The following is a 16,284-nucleotide window of genomic DNA, read 5'->3' on the forward strand; positions in this document are numbered from 1 at the left end:
TATATATATATATATATATATAATAATCACTCAATCGTTCATTAAAGCAATCATAACAAGTCTAAAAAAGAATCCTTGAACAATAGCCGTTAATTCTTTCTGCGTGCATCGCACGCATAGGACAATTCAGGCAAATCAACAAACCAAGATCGTCACTCATAAGGCATAACTCGACCATCCCGGTCTTTCAATCACATCTGTCAATTCATTTCTATGTGTATCGCACATGTAGGTCAGGACGCACCCTGTATATTGCACTACCACCTATCTCCTCGCCCAAAATCGGAATAATAACACACCAGCATTTCTCAAAACACACAATACACACATATTCACACTCCGATCACGATGTTTCCTCTCCATACTAGGCTCTAAACATTGACTCTCGATGCCATCAACTTGTTGCACGAAGTTAATCACAGGAACTTTTCCTCGCCGACCATCTTCTTCGGAAATATTTGTTACACTCGAGCTCAAGTATTTTAGAGCAAATCCGTACCACCTCGTCGGAAGACATATGCAAAAACCCGGGTCTCAATTTTTTTTGCCGGTCATCGAAAGAATTGCTCAATCCTAGATTCCATTTTAAGGCTAATGGAACATTGGTGCGGTTATCAAGGAACCATATTCCTCCCCACACATCAATACTGACTCCTTCGTCAATCGATATTGACTACGTAGATCTTTGGGGGTGCCTTAACCGTCTGCCAGGGCATTGGCACGATATTGAGATAACCTCAATCACAATCATATCTCACTCGTATGACATTCGATCTGGATCAACTGCCATACGACTGGGTTTTCACTCATCACATTCATCAGAATATATCATACACACACGTTTACCCGTTTACAATCACACTCTATACAATATCCAAACACATCCGATATATTACTTAACGCCTTGCCAGCTACCCTAATTCATACCCTTAATCACATACAATAATGCACTTCATTCATCATGCATACATACACACATTTTTCAGTTTATTAATGATTATAAGTCTTTGTCTAGGGAATTCTATCGAATGTACATACCCCTATACATCTGTTATATATTTATCTATATAATCATACACGCTCGATATCTTTTAAATATTTCCTTGCAATTCATTATAACATCCTTTACGATTAAATTAGGTTTTGATCCACCCGGATTACTAATTCGTCTCGTCTGGGGTTTAGGACTTATTTGGAGTTTGAGGATTAGTGCGGGTCAAACCGTCCTTTATTTTGGTTTAGTTTGATTAGGTCTGATAGAAAATTGGTCTGGTCGGGTCCGTACTAGACTCCAGACCGTTCAAGATTACTTGGTCGTGTGGTCGGGGTCGGACCATGGTTTGCTGGAGCGATAGATTTTATTTTTGTAGGTTATGGTGATTGAAGAAGTTCAGATGGGTCAGAGGATGTCTGGCTGGGGAGCATGAGACAAAGGTCATGTTAGGATTTGGCGGTTAAAATCGCTTTCCCAGTAACCACATCGTTCTCTAAATAAAAAGTTATTAATAGTGTTTAAATATTAAACTTGTATTATGATAAATAGAATTGAGTTTATAATTTTGGACAAAAAATTAATAGTATTTATCATCTTTTTCTATTAAGATGTTTTAAACTATAAATTCATTTTTTTATAAAAAGAAGGAAAAATTTCGTATTCTCCCACGAATTTTTGTTAATGTGCCGATTTTCTATACTAATTTTTAATTTAACAAAAAATTACAACGAATTTTAAACATTTCCAAAATCTCATACAAAATATTAAAATGTGTTGCAATTTTCTCTATATTCATAAACGACGTTATGTTCCGTCAATTTTAATATCGACGTGGTATGTCATGTCATACTTTTTCCTCCAAATCATCATATTCTGTCAAATTATTATGTCACATCAGAAAATAAAAAATATAAAAAATATAAAAATATAAAATTAAATAAAATTTTAAAAATTTATAGAATTTAAAATTTCTAAAATATAACAAATTTCAAAATTTTAAACATTTTAAAAAATAAAAAATAATTTTTTTTAAAAAAAAATATATATATATATATGCATATATACACAATTATATATAGATATACACAATTATATATATACATACATATGTATATCTACATATATATACATGCATATTCACATGCATATATATACATATATACACATAAATATATATATATATATATACACACATACATTCATACATATATATATACATATTCACATATATATAATTATTAAATATATATATGTATATATACATATATATATTTATGTGTATATATGTATGTATATATGCATGTGAATATATAAATTTTTAAATTTTTAATTTTTTTAATTTTTTTAAATTTTTAATTTTTAATTTTTTTTCTGTACGTGGTGTGATGATTTGGCGGAATATGATTATAACGAGCTGCAACCGCTACGAAATATCGAAACCGCCCTCACACAACAACATGAGACCTTACAGCGTGTTTTATCCTCACTCGCATGCATAACTTTGGAATTCTCTCTAAAAAGTCAACCGAAAAGATAGGAGCATTTTGTTGCTATGAGTAACCCAACCAATTCTTTTATGTTATCTCAAACCATATAGTTTTTTTTATCTATTTAGCCCTCAGATCTCTCTCATTCCAGTGCGTTCGATTCATTCCTGTATCCTTTTGACCTTAGTGGTACTCGGAAAGCCGCTTCTTGATCGTGCCATCGTACCGACGAACACTCTCAATCCTCATCATAATCGGGATATCACAATGATAATGTCACGTCAACATTAAAACTGACGGAACTTAATGTCATTTACGAATATGAGAGAACTTGCAATAAATTTTAATATTTTGTGTGAGATTTTGGAAATATTTATAATCCGATGTAATTTTTTGTCAAATTTAAAATCGATGTAGAAAATTAGAACTTTAAGGAAAATTCGTAGGGGAATATAAAATTTTTTCAAAAATAGACAGATGAGAGAAGGAAGGAAGGAATGAAAATTTGACAAATACGAAGAGATAGAGAGATAATTTAAGAGACTTGGAAATAAAAACTCTAGCTAAAAGTAGGGGTGGGCGTTTCGTGTTTGGATTCGGAATAGGAATATATCGGTTTGGTTTTTTCAATTTTACAAAAATAGGTATCTATCAGTTTTTATATTACGTTCGGTTACTCTTCGGTTTCGGGTCGGTTCCGGTTTTTATTAAAAAATGATAGATTTCTTTTAAAAAAAAATTTCGAAATTTTTTTTTAAATTTAGTTTGGTTCGATTTTCTAAAAATCATACCTTTTAGGAAATTAAAATGGTTCGGATCAGAAAAAATATCATATTTTTCGGTTCGTTTTGGTTCGGTTCTGAAAAACCGAATCGAAAAGCCCACTAGTCAAAAGCGGCCGCGGAGATCAATATGCTAAACCTAGGTGTTGAATGACAAGGGTTTTGGGAGTTTTTAGATTTTAAAAACTCAAAAAATTGTCAATCAAGTTTTTTAAATTTAGTTTTCCTAAAAACCAGAAAAACCGCTTTATGAAAAAAATTGAACTAAAAACTAAAAGCTATATTTTTTTGGATTTACAAATCTATAAAAACCAAAAGCCAAAAACCAAAAACTAAAATCTAAAAACCAAAAACTAAATCCAAAAACTCAGAATAAAAACTCTATCCATTTAACACCCTAATCTTTTTAAACCTTCGTTCATTCGCTGATGATCCAATGCCCTCGGGTGTATGGTAACATAACAAGAAAGTTCCGTTTCAGCCGTACGATGATGCAACTGAGATCAAACAATCGAACGGTCAGAAATCTCTTGTGGCTGGCTTATCGTAATACTGTATGCACGTTGACGTTGTCCTCTGACATTATGCTCTTAACATGAGCCATTTGCAGTCTTCTATTTTATAGCCCACCTTTAGTTTTGCATTTCTCAGTTGTATACTGAAAGCTCTGTTTATAATTGTGAATCCTTGGCACAATTGGTTTAAAGATAAAAGAGAAACAACAAACGTTCCAGTGTGTGCATGTTTGTATAGCTTTGTGTCTGCTATTAGATTAATTATTTCGAAAGCGGAAAAATAAAAAAAAATTTAAATGTTGTGGTGTCCAACCCAGATTGGATTTATCTAATGGAGGATACATGGAAATACATGTTGGGCCTAAAATAAAGTCTGAAGTTTATGAAGACCAATTATACTGAGACATTGGGTGGGCTAGCTTTCTATTATCTTGTCCTTGAATAGAAGAGGGCCGTGCAAAGTATATGAAGCGGTGAAATAGACAAATTACGGCCAGTAGAAATTACATGGAAATGAAACCCATCGCCAAGTCTCACTGTCTTGTCTCTGTTTCACCATCAACATCATCATCATCATCATTCATCAGTAGACGGAAATGTCGACGCTTATGCCTCCAAAGGAATCTCCCCTATTCTCCACAGTAATTTTCTGATCTGTGCGGTGACGCATCCACGAGCATGAAATCCTAGCCAGCGTCATCTGCCCAGCAACTTTCATACGATAGAAAAGGCTCATATCCCCCACAGCAGCAGCAGCCCATATCTCATTCCCCAACATAGAAACCGTTGGATCAAAACCCTCTAGATCAGACTCAGTCACCACCACCACCGACCCATCATCATCAAACACCATTACATCCCGAGGAACCTCTTTCACGCTTCTCGATATCAAACCGGTGTCTGAACCCTTAGAGGGTTTCTGAGATTTTGGCACCCTGAGACTGCAGTACTCAACAACAGCCTGCAGACAACCACCCATCAAAAAACAATGACAAGAATATATAAAATACAGATCTCCAGGATTCATCATGAAGAAACAAAGAGCCAGACAGATACCTTCCATTGGGAGGCTGCTAGAAGGACTCTTGGCCTGATGGATCTCACATACGCATATGCAGCTTCAGGTGTCATGTGCTTGTGCTGTACCTGTAGTGTTTTCCGAATAGATGGATCATGGATCAGAAAATGGTATCTTTAATCAAGTTTATCTTTGGGTGAATTGCGATACCAACCAGGTAACACATGACAATAGTCGTGCTGCGGCCCCGACCTGCCTTGCAGTGAACATAAGTCGTTTTTCCAGCCAAAGCATTTCCTTCAAATTAGACAAAATAATGCTCAGGGCATAATAAAAATGGCTTCCAACAACTTTGATATACTTGAACAAAAAAACAGCAATGAACAAAACCACTTTACACGATAACTTACTGCACGCAATCATATATATGAACAAAAAACTATTTCAGAGAAACACCTCATATCTCAAAACATGGGATTAGGGAACAAACATATCAAATGAAGAAATACACTTACAGTGAATGAAATGTGCATGACATAATCACACACAAAAACTATTTCAGAGGAACATCTCATATCTTGAAACATGGAATGAAAGAGCAAACAAATCAAATGTGGAAGTACACGTACTGTGAATGAAATCTACAGCTTTGCATATGGCCTCCATGGAAGGAGCAAAGCAATAGTCTCTTGTGGGAATCACCAAGTGGTCAATGGAGTGAGACTGTCATCAGAGTAGTGAAACTAAAACGAGTTAATATATTAGCGGGTGAAGGGAGCCAAAAGACAGGGTATAATTGAAATGGTCAGCTTCAAAACTGAATAACGGACTTTGTACAGAGACGTTGGAACCAAAGTTTCATATGGTTCATTCAGCGTGACCACCCCACAAACACCGAGCTCCTTAAGCCGTGGCACATCAGAGGGGAACGGAACCGCTCCCAACAATATAAACTGGAAAATGAAAAAACGGTGTCAGCAAAAGAGACAGACCTAAAGCACAATACTATACTTTTGGAGGAATATAAACATATACAGGAATATGAGACTCAAACACACAAACTAAATGCAGCTTAACTCAAAGGTGAAACCGCAAATTCGAAGGTAAACTCTAACGAAAGCGGCAATTTAACAATTCATTAAAACTGGAAAAGTAACACTTCATATTAGCATTATATTCGGCTGTTTAGGAAGCATCGCAATCTAACAACCAGAGAATTGTAACATTTGCCATTCAGATCAACACAGTTTGGCTAAAAAACTAAACAAAAAGAAAAACAGAAAAGAAGGGTAGGGAATTTTACCTCGGCAACCCTGTCCCACCACCGGAACTCAGACTCGAGCTTATTCCTAAACACATTGTAAATCAGAGTTGGATAGAACAGTGCACGAGCTCCTACACCAACCAACACCCTCTTCGTCGACAGAACGATCACGCTTCCTCCTCTCAACAAAACCGCCTTATCTCCCTCTACAACCCTATTGTCATTTTTAACCTCGCTAACCGACCTCTTCCCCTTCTCCTCTTCTCTTTCTTTCAGTTCTTCGATATACATATCCTCAACAGAGTATCTACTGTTCAACCACACCAACAACCTACTTCCCAATCCAAACCCTATTCACCAGCTTTCTATACAAGCGCACATACACAGACAGGATTATTCACGATAATAATCGACGGAACCGGGTCATAAAGCCCTAACAATCTTACATGAACCGCAGACAAAGCCAAGAAAATCTACAGGAAATCGAAATTGCAGCAAAATCAAGGGGCAACAACCGGAGAATAGCGGGATTCAAAACTTTCAGGGAGATCACCACCATATCTCGCCGGAAAAAGACCCGACCAGGCAGCGACGGCGAGACGGAGAACAGTCACCGAGAACCGATGGATTCAACCTTCAATGGGAGAGAAATAAATCGGAAGAAAACCCTAGAGCGTGTATCAGCTTCTGAAATTGTGGAAGAAGAATTTCGATTTGCCTGAATTCCACTCCACCTTATGTTTTTTTTTTTCTTCTAACAAACTTTTCTGGAGGGTTTTGATACAGTCACAGCGTCTCCGTGGAATGCATTTTGGAGGAAGTCTATATATGATTGACACGTGTTATTCGGATATAGGGGAAAACCGACGTGCTTATCATGTGTTTCCTATTTGTGATTGGAATTTGGAAGAACGTTTTCATTTGACTAAGTGATTTTATTACCAAGTAATTGATTTATATAGTTTTATAATTTTTTTAAATGAATAAAGATTTATGTATTGTTGAAATTAAGATTTCACGGATTTGATAAATGCATATCTAAAGAGTTTTCTTGAAATATGTTATCCATTATGGTAATACTAATGGACATTTAAAACCAATTCACAAAAAAAAAAATTTTGGGCTCAAGGACTGAAGCCCATTTACTTATGAGCCCAATATAAACAATGATGTATCCATCCATCTATAATTCCACAAACGGCTAATTGAAGGGTCGGAGCGGTCAATTTTAATGGCGACGGCGTTACGGCTTCCGATCATCGATCTCTCTTCGCCGGACAAAATCTCCAACTCCCAATCTATTCGCCAGGTTCTCCTTCTTCTCTTTCTTCTTCGAAGGATTTATCAGTGTAAGAGGTCGATTTTTGTTGTTCCGTCATGTGAGTACATGTGTACGTATATGTTTGGATTCGAAGAACACATGTATTGACGTATAATAGCGGTGGGCTTATGAAGGTGAGGATCATGAAATAGTTAGAGCCCTAGAAGTTTTGCTAAAATGATTTTTGCTTTGTTTTTTTTTCCTCTATGTGATGTGCTTCGTCAGATACTAATTTGAGATTGAGCTACGATGTGGTGTTTGCTCAGGACCGAGTTTTTGTCGCTTGATGTTATTTCTGTTAGGCCTGTCTGGAGCACGGTTTCTTCTATGTCAAGAATCATGGCATTGATGAAGAGTTGATGGAAATGGTTTTCAGTGAGAGCAATAAATTCTTCTGTCTCCCTTTGGAAGAGAAGATTTTGCTGCTTCGCCGTGACCTTTTAGGCTATACACCGTTGTATGCTGAGAAACTCGACCCATCTTCGAGTTCCAAAGGTTCTTTTCCTTTGTTTTTTTTGTATCTCATTATGGCTTGTGGTTTGTTTTTACAGTGTTTAATAATATTATCTCTGTGCCAGGCGATTCCAAGGAAAGCTTCTATTTTGGTTCTTTAGAAGGCACGTTAGCTCAACGCCACCCAAATCAATGGCCTTCTGAAGGTAGAGTTTTTAAGTCCTTTATTGCAATACCAGGGCCTTCTCTTATGGGTTTTAGATGTCCAGATCTCTTGCCATTGTGGAGGCAAACCATGGAATGTTACTACAAGAATGTCCTGTAAGTACCATGCCTTTTTCCTTTTTCATTTTTTTCATATCATTGATGGAACTTTTAATCTCTAATATGTACTAGGTATGGCTCTAGCACCCAAAGTAGTTTTCAGAGCATGTGCATACTTACGCCCATTGTTGAAAACGGGGTTCAAGATCATATGTTGGTTGAGGTTTGACTCTGGTGATTATGGTCGATATCATCTACCTCAACCAATTACACCAATGCCAACTTGCCAAGAGACTGCCTGCTTGTTCTGGAAATACCTTTTTTTTTTCGCTATAAATGTAGTCTGTTTTTCTTGATTGATTTCTCTCTTCTCTTGACTCTTAGATTGTTACTCTTTATCAATTTACTGTCCCGTTTAACATGCTGCTGCTGTTTTAGGTCTGTTGGTAGGAAATTGCTTTGCTTAATTGCTTTGGCATTGAATTTGGATGAAAACTTCTTCAAACAAGTCGGAGCCTTGAATGAACCAGCAGCAGTTGTTCGCCTTTTACATTATCCCGGTATATCACCAAATTCCTGTAGGTTTGGAACTAATCTTAGTTGACTCAAAATTGTTTAGATATGTGAATCTCGTCCTTCAAAGAATCAGTGCTGTAATATGGTAGACCCCCCATTGTTGTTGTGGAGGTAAAAGCTATGAATGAAAACTGGTGTCCATTGCATGGGAAAAGTAGATGGTATAAGGGATATGTTATAGCTGCAAATACATTGCATAAGTTTTTTTACATATACATATGTAAGTACAACAAATAAGATGTCTAAACATGTTTAATGCATTTGGTGGAAATATTTACCTCTGGGCATCTTGTGATTTTAGGAGAACTGAATTTGGCGAATGAGGAAACGTATGGTGCGTCTGCTCACTCGGATTATGGGATGATAACTCTTCTTGCCACCGATGGAGTTCCTGGACTTCAGGAAAGTATTGTAAATTCTCGTAATTCTTCTTATCGTAATGATGATTCTTTTTTTGATCTCTCCTTAATCTGTTATTGTTAAAGTGTGTGCGCAATACAGGTTTGTAGGGATAAGTCGAAACGACCTCGCGTATGGGAGGATGTCCCTGGAATTAACGGGTAAGTCCAGCTATAGCATAAGTGATGTCTGATGAAACTGTCTTCTGTATATACCTGTAAATACTAGTTTCAACACACTAGCAAACGCTAGTCTTGACCTCGTTTGAAAACCTAAATGTTAAAGGTTCAAGTAGTTTGAAGAAAAACTGCTGAAAATGAAAAGCAGCAAGAGGGAATAGAAAGTTAATTGAGATGGTAACTGGTGGAATTTTTTTGAATAAGTTTGCATGTCAGTATTGAGTGACAAAAAAAAAAATAGTAGAACTTGTTTACATCGAGAATTCTCCAGGCATAGAGTATTTCTTTTTATTCGATTTTCCCTTTCTCTGAAACATGTTTAGATCAGATTTCATTTGGTGGAATGGAATTTGATCACAACTTGGGGAACTTTACAGGGCATTTGTAGTAAACATTGGCGACATGATGGAGAGATGGACTAATGGACTTTTCAGGTAAAGTTTTGGTCTAAAAGGGGGAAAATCTTCATATATACCACCCTCATTTTAGTTTCAAATTTGTCTTGGTTGGGTTTAAAAGAAAGCATAGTTTCTTCTTCGTGTAATGGTGTGTAGGTCGACATTGCATAGAGTGATGCCAGTGGGAAAGGAACGATACTCGGTGAGATATAGTTTTGAGTAATGGGTCCAGAAAGGGTCTGTATCAATCTTTTTTAAGCCTGAAAAAAGATTATGTACACAGTTTTGAATGTACTCTAGTTTTAAGTGTCTAATAATAGTAACGTAGTTTGTGATGTACATGAATGGTAGGTGGTGTTGTTCTTAGATCCCAATCCCGATTGTCTTGTGGAATGCTTGAAGAGTTGCTGCAGCGAAACTTGTCCGCCCAGGTAACGGTGGCGATAACATCTTTGGATCGGCTGGATATTCCCAAAGAAATATGTTATGGTCCAGACCTCGGATTCCTCAGCTGGAGAAGAACTGCCCAGCTTTATTGATCACCGAAAACAGGTACACGATGGATGACTTTGATTAGAGAGAGGTCCCCACTCTCTTCCCCTTACAATTCTGTACTAGAAATTGCCTAAAAACCCTTCAATCCCTTCTCTACACTATTTATACAATCCCATCCTAACAGAATTACTAACAGCTAACCATATTCCTAACCATAACAGACAATACAGCTGTTTATTCACAACTACTAACCAACTATGCAACAAACACAATCAACATATACTATCCTTATACACAAACAAACAAATCTAATAGCAGCGTACCTTTCTCTTCAGCTGTTCCTTCTTGCTTCAGCTCCCCTCTCTTATCCCTCCAGCTCCTTCTTCAGCCACTTCTTCAGCTCCTTCCTCTTGATCTTCACCATTTACTGCTTCTTTTCCTCTCTTCCTGCCTCTGACGTAAACCCTGAAATACTTATCAATACTCCCCCCTTTCTGTCTCAGCTTGTCCTCAAGCTGAAAGCTAGGAAATTGCTTGTTGAAATCTTCAGCCACTTCCCATGTACTCTCATGTTCTGGTAAATCCTGCCATTCAACCAAAACTTCCAACCGACCCTCTTTAGTATACCTGGAATCCTTGATGTCTTTCGGCTGAACTTGTAGTTCCAGATCTCTTGTCAACTGCCTTGGTAATTGGTTTGGTTGGATGTTACCTCCCAAAGCCTTTTTAAGCTGTGAAATATGAAATACAGGATGAATGTTGCACCCCTTAGGTAACTTTAGTTTATATGCTACCTCTCCCATCCTGCTTTCTATTTGAAAAGGGCCATAATATCGAGCAGCTAGCTTCTGATTACTCCTTGCTGCCAGAGTGTTCTGCCTGTATGGTCTGATTTTCAAATAAACCCACTCCCCTACTGTCAATGTCAGATCTCGCCTCCCTTTATCAGCTGATACTTTCATTCTCTGTTGAGCTGCTTGAAGTTTCTGCTTGATCTCCAATATCATTCTATCCCTTTCCCTTAGTGCTTTTTCCAGTTCAAAATTAGAAGTAGATCCCTCCTCATATTTCAGTAATGTAGGTGGTTCTCTTCCATACACAATCTGAAATGGTGTGGACTGTAATGCTGTGTGGAACGAAGTGTTGTACCAAAACTCTGCCCAACTCAGAAATTGAATCCATTTCCTGGGATGATCATTAGCATAACACCTCAAATATGTCTCCAAGCATCTGTTTAATACCTCTGTCTGTCCATCTGTTTGTGGATGATAGGCTGTACTAAACTTTAATTTGGTGCCTGCTATCCGAAATAATTCCGACCAAAAGTTGCTGAGGAATACCTTGTCCCTGTCTGATACTATGGATTTTGGAAACCCATGTAGCCTGACTACCTCCTGTACAAAAACCTTAGCAACCACCATAGCTGTAAACGGATGTTTTAAGGCTATGAAGTGAGCATATTTGCTCAATCTGTCAACTACTACCAGTACTACATTATAACCTGCTGATCTTGGTAAGCCCTCAATGAAATCCATTGAAATGTCCTCCCAAATGTGTTCTGGAATCGGTAATGGTTGCAAGAGACCTGCTGGAGCCAAAGTTGAATACTTTTGGCTTTGACAGACAGCACATTCAGCTACATATTTCTTAATATCAGCTTTCATTCCTACCCAATGAAACAACTCCTGTATCCTTTTTAATGTTCTCAAAACCCCTGAATGCCCTCCCATCTTACTGTCATGGAACTCAGCCAGAATTGTAGGAATGAAACTTGAATGTTTGGAAACTACTAACCTGTTTTTATATCTCAGCATACCTTGTAGCAAATGATACTTTCCCACTTTGGTTTCCCCTTCCTTCAGCTTGCTGACTATCTCCTTCAGATCACTGTCTTCCCCAATTTCTTTCTCTACCTCCACCAGTTGTATATTTCTCGGAATAGTTATGGCTAACCCCATACATGTTGGTTCCAGAATCGTGTTGTGTGGCATTCTGGACAGGCCATCAGCTGCCTTATTCTCCACTCCTGGCCTATAAACAATCTGAAAATCATATCCCAGTAGTTTAGTCAACCAACGTTGGTATTCCATACTCACCTCGCGTTGTTCCAGTAAGAATTTTAAGGCTTTCTGGTCTGTGCAAACCAGAAAACTTCTACCCAATAGGTAGTGTCTCCAACGTTGGATAGAGAGAACCACTGCCATTAATTCCCTCTCATATACTGGTTTCAATCTCTCCCTTTCAGACAGAGCCTGACTAAAGAAGGCAATTGGCCTATGCTTCTGCATTAGGACTGCTCCGATGCCAAATCCCGAGGCATCCGTTTCAACCACAAAATCTTCACGAAAATCTGGTAGTCCCAGAACTGGAGCAGATGTCATAGCCTGTTTTAGTTTCCTAAATGCACTCGAAGCATCTTCAGACCAATTAAACCCATCTTTCTTTAGTAGATCTGTCAAGGGACGGGCTATGGTGCCATAGTTCTGTACAAAGCGTCTGTAATATCCTGTCAGCCCCAGAAATCCTCTTAATTCCTTCACATTGCTTGGGGTTGGCCACTTTTGCATTGCTGCTGTCTTAGCTGGGTCTGTAGATACACCCTCTTGAGAAATTATATGCCCCAGATAGTCTATCTGTTGTCTTCCAAATTCACACTTCTTTTTGTTAGCGTATAGCTTGTGTTTCTGTAATACAGCTAGCACCGTCTGTAGATGTGTTGCATGATCCTGTAGTGAGCAGCTGTATACCAGAATGTCATCAAAAAATACTAACACAAACTTCCTTAGGTAAGGTCTGAAAATCTCATTCATTAATGCTTGGAATGTTGCTGGAGCATTAGTAAGGCCAAAAGGCATTACTAAAAACTCATAGTGTCCATCATGTGTTCTGAATGCTGTCTTGGGAATGTCCTCTGTCTTCATTCTGATCTGATGGTACCCTGATCTCAAGTCCAACTTTGAAAACACCCTTGCTCCATGTAATTCATCCAACAATTGGTCTATCATTGGTATAGGGAATTTGTCCAACACTGTGACCTTGTTCAGTGCCCTGTAATCGATGCAAAACCTCCAGCTACCATCTTTCTTTTTAACTAGTAATACTGGACTTGAAAAAGGACTCTGACTCGGTCTCACTATGCCTGCCTTCAACATATCCTTCACTAGTTTCTCAATCTCTTCTTTGTGTGCATGGGGGTATCTATAAGGTCTGACACTTACAGGACCTGTTCCTTCTTTGAGATTAATTGGATGCTCTCTACCCCTTTCTGGTGGTAATTCAGTAGGGATTTCAAACACTGGCCCAAACTCTTCCAGCACTGCCTGTAACTTCTCCGGAAGATTTGAATCAACCCCCACTTGCTCTTCTAATGTTTCCAGCTTAACTAAGTAGCTCTGATCTCCATCACAAACTGATTTGATCAATGATCTCAGGGTTACCAATGAACTATGTAGAGTAGGATCACCTGTTACTGTAACCCATGATGTGCCTTGATTGAACTTCAACTCCAGATCCTGAAAATCCATCTGAACTTTTCCCAGCTTCTGTAGCCACTGTACTCCCAGAATCAAATCAGCACTTCCTAATTCCAGTGGTAAGAAATCTTCTACTACTTCTATCTGCTGTAATTGTAAATGTACTGCCTTACAAATCCCTTTTCCTTTTACCTTCATACCTGTTCCCAAAGATACTCCAAATTGAGTGTTACCTTCAGGTCTTAATTTCAGCTTCTTCATTAACTTCAAGGATATGAAGTTATGAGTGGCTCCACTGTCAATCAATACAACTACTTCCTGGCCTTCTATTGATCCTCGGATCTTCAGTGTTTTTGGTGAAGTTAACCCCACTACTGAGTTGAGTGATAGCTCAGCAAACTCTCCCTCGTCCTCTCTGTTTCCTGCTTCATTATCCTGCTCTTCCTCCAGTTCCTCCCCTGTTTCTGTTATTTCCTCAGCCAAAATCACTTGTAACTCCTTCTGTTTGCATCTGTGTCCCACAAAAAACTTCTCATCACACCTGAAACATAATCCCTTCTTCCTTTTCTCTTCAAATTCAGCATCAGACATTCTTTTGAATGTTGATTTCTTTTCTTGAACTCCACCCTCCTCTTTTGGTCCTTTTCCTCCATTGATCTGTCTTCCTCTTTCTTGAAAATTGCTCCTGTATGATTGGTTCTGGTATTTCTGGTTTTCAGTAGGTACTGAAACTGTTCTGAATGATGAGCCTGTATATCCCGTCCTCCAGTTCTTTCCATCACTACCTCCTTTTCCTCCACACACCGCACTTAGCTTGCTGCCTTCAATGCTCAGTGCCACATCCACTATTTCTTCCATGCCTTTAGGTCGGAAAATCTGTAATATCTCCAATATCTCTGGTTTCAATCCATTTTTGAATGTACTTTCTACCATTTCTTCAGGAGTATGAGGTACCTGAGCTAATAATTCTTCAAACTCACACAAGTATTCTTCTACCGTACCTGTTTGTCTCAATGACAGTAGTCTGTCGAAAGGTGAGCCCAGCTTCCTTCCACCAAATCTTCTTGTTATCCTTTCTCTCACGTCTGCCCAATCCTTAAATGGTTTCTTCCCATTCTGATAGTCATGTGGCATTCTGGACAGGCCATCAGCTGCCTTATTCTCCACTCCTGGCCTATAAACAATCTGAAAATCATATCCCAGTAGTTTAGTCAACCAACGTTGGTATTCCATACTCACCTCGCGTTGTTCCAGTAAGAATTTTAAGGCTTTCTGGTCTGTGCAAACCAGAAAACTTCTACCCAATAGGTAGTGTCTCCAACGTTGGATAGAGAGAACCACTGCCATTAATTCCCTCTCATATACTGGTTTCAATCTCTCCCTTTCAGACAGAGCCTGACTAAAGAAGGCAATTGGCCTATGCTTCTGCATTAGGACTGCTCCGATGCCAAATCCCGAGGCATCCGTTTCAACCACAAAATCTTCACGAAAATCTGGTAGTCCCAGAACTGGAGCAGATGTCATAGCCTGTTTTAGTTTCCTAAATGCACTCGAAGCATCTTCAGACCAATTAAACCCATCTTTCTTTAGTAGATCTGTCAAGGGACGGGCTATGGTGCCATAGTTCTGTACAAAGCGTCTGTAATATCCTGTCAGCCCCAGAAATCCTCTTAATTCCTTCACATTGCTTGGGGTTGGCCACTTTTGCATTGCTGCTGTCTTAGCTGGGTCTGTAGATACACCCTCTTGAGAAATTATATGCCCCAGATAGTCTATCTGTTGTCTTCCAAATTCACACTTCTTTTTGTTAGCGTATAGCTTGTGTTTCTGTAATACAGCTAGCACCGTCTGTAGATGTGTTGCATGATCCTGTAGTGAGCAGCTGTATACCAGAATGTCATCAAAAAATACTAACACAAACTTCCTTAGGTAAGGTCTGAAAATCTCATTCATTAATGCTTGGAATGTTGCTGGAGCATTAGTAAGGCCAAAAGGCATTACTAAAAACTCATAGTGTCCATCATGTGTTCTGAATGCTGTCTTGGGAATGTCCTCTGTCTTCATTCTGATCTGATGGTACCCTGATCTCAAATCCAACTTTGAAAACACCCTTGCTCCATGTAATTCATCCAACAATTGGTCTATCATTGGTATAGGGAATTTGTCCAACACTGTGACCTTGTTCAGTGCCCTGTAATCGATGCAAAACCTCCAGCTACCATCTTTCTTTTTAACTAGTAATACTGGACTTGAAAAAGGACTCTGACTCGGTCTCACTATGCCTGCCTTCAACATATCCTTCAGGTTCAAGCTTACCTACGGCTCCTCCTAGTCTGTCTGGTCCCCCCGACCATTTTTCTTTCTACTTGTGTTTGTATGTGTTTGATATGTTCATATTTGTCAACCATGAGGAATTTTAAAAACCTTAAACATCAAACAGTTTGTATAATTTTGTACATTAGGAGAATTTAGAGAGAATTTAGAGAGATTATTAACTAGATGGATGGGTAAAAATAAACATTATATATACATATATATATATATATATATTACTTGAAGAGAATGGTTAATCGTTCTCTTGAAACATAGAGCAAATGGTTTTGGGTTGCGATGTCGAAAATTAATTCAATGATGAACATTTAATTTCTTCTTTATGTGCTCCATGC

General features: G+C 38.3%; 3 protein-coding genes across 4 annotated transcripts; 1 reads left to right on the forward strand and 2 right to left on the reverse strand.

Annotated features, from left to right (window-relative positions):
* Positions 1 to 4,083: 4,083 nt before the first annotated feature.
* On the reverse strand, positions 4,084 to 6,841 carry LOC104814465 (putative dual specificity protein phosphatase DSP8). The gene is made up of 6 exons (XM_010542513.2): positions 6,100 to 6,841; positions 5,627 to 5,749; positions 5,426 to 5,519; positions 5,011 to 5,093; positions 4,835 to 4,924; positions 4,084 to 4,739 (listed from the first exon to the last, which is right to left on the reverse strand). The coding sequence occupies exons 1-6, from the start codon at positions 6,349 to 6,351 to the stop codon at positions 4,362 to 4,364; spliced, it is 1,020 nt and encodes a 339-aa protein (XP_010540815.1). The 5' UTR covers positions 6,352 to 6,841; the 3' UTR covers positions 4,084 to 4,361.
* Positions 6,842 to 7,265: 424 nt separating this feature from the next.
* LOC104814466 (1-aminocyclopropane-1-carboxylate oxidase-like) lies at positions 7,266 to 10,099 on the forward strand. Of its 2 annotated transcripts, none has more exons than XM_010542514.1 (10): positions 7,266 to 7,369; positions 7,684 to 7,876; positions 7,960 to 8,040; positions 8,104 to 8,155; positions 8,537 to 8,658; positions 8,976 to 9,076; positions 9,176 to 9,234; positions 9,630 to 9,686; positions 9,807 to 9,852; positions 10,002 to 10,099. In XM_010542514.1, the coding sequence occupies exons 1-10, from the start codon at positions 7,292 to 7,294 to the stop codon at positions 10,083 to 10,085; spliced, it is 873 nt and encodes a 290-aa protein (XP_010540816.1). In that variant the 5' UTR covers positions 7,266 to 7,291; the 3' UTR covers positions 10,086 to 10,099. The 2 variants fall into 2 exon arrangements, with proteins under 2 accessions (XP_010540816.1, XP_010540817.1); XM_010542515.1 differs by having other exon boundaries at positions 9,807 to 9,887; positions 10,002 to 10,092.
* A 66-nt stretch (positions 10,100 to 10,165) lies between these two features.
* LOC104814705 lies at positions 10,166 to 15,913 on the reverse strand. The gene has a single exon (XM_010542879.1). It carries the CDS (start codon positions 15,911 to 15,913, stop codon positions 10,496 to 10,498), a length of 5,418 nt encoding a protein of 1,805 aa, XP_010541181.1. The 3' UTR covers positions 10,166 to 10,495.
* Between the last annotated feature and the right edge of the window lie 371 nt (positions 15,914 to 16,284).

This window comes from Tarenaya hassleriana, unplaced genomic scaffold, assembly GCF_000463585.1.
Source record: "Tarenaya hassleriana unplaced genomic scaffold, ASM46358v1 Cleome21, whole genome shotgun sequence".
NCBI lineage: Eukaryota > Viridiplantae > Streptophyta > Magnoliopsida > Brassicales > Cleomaceae > Tarenaya > Tarenaya hassleriana.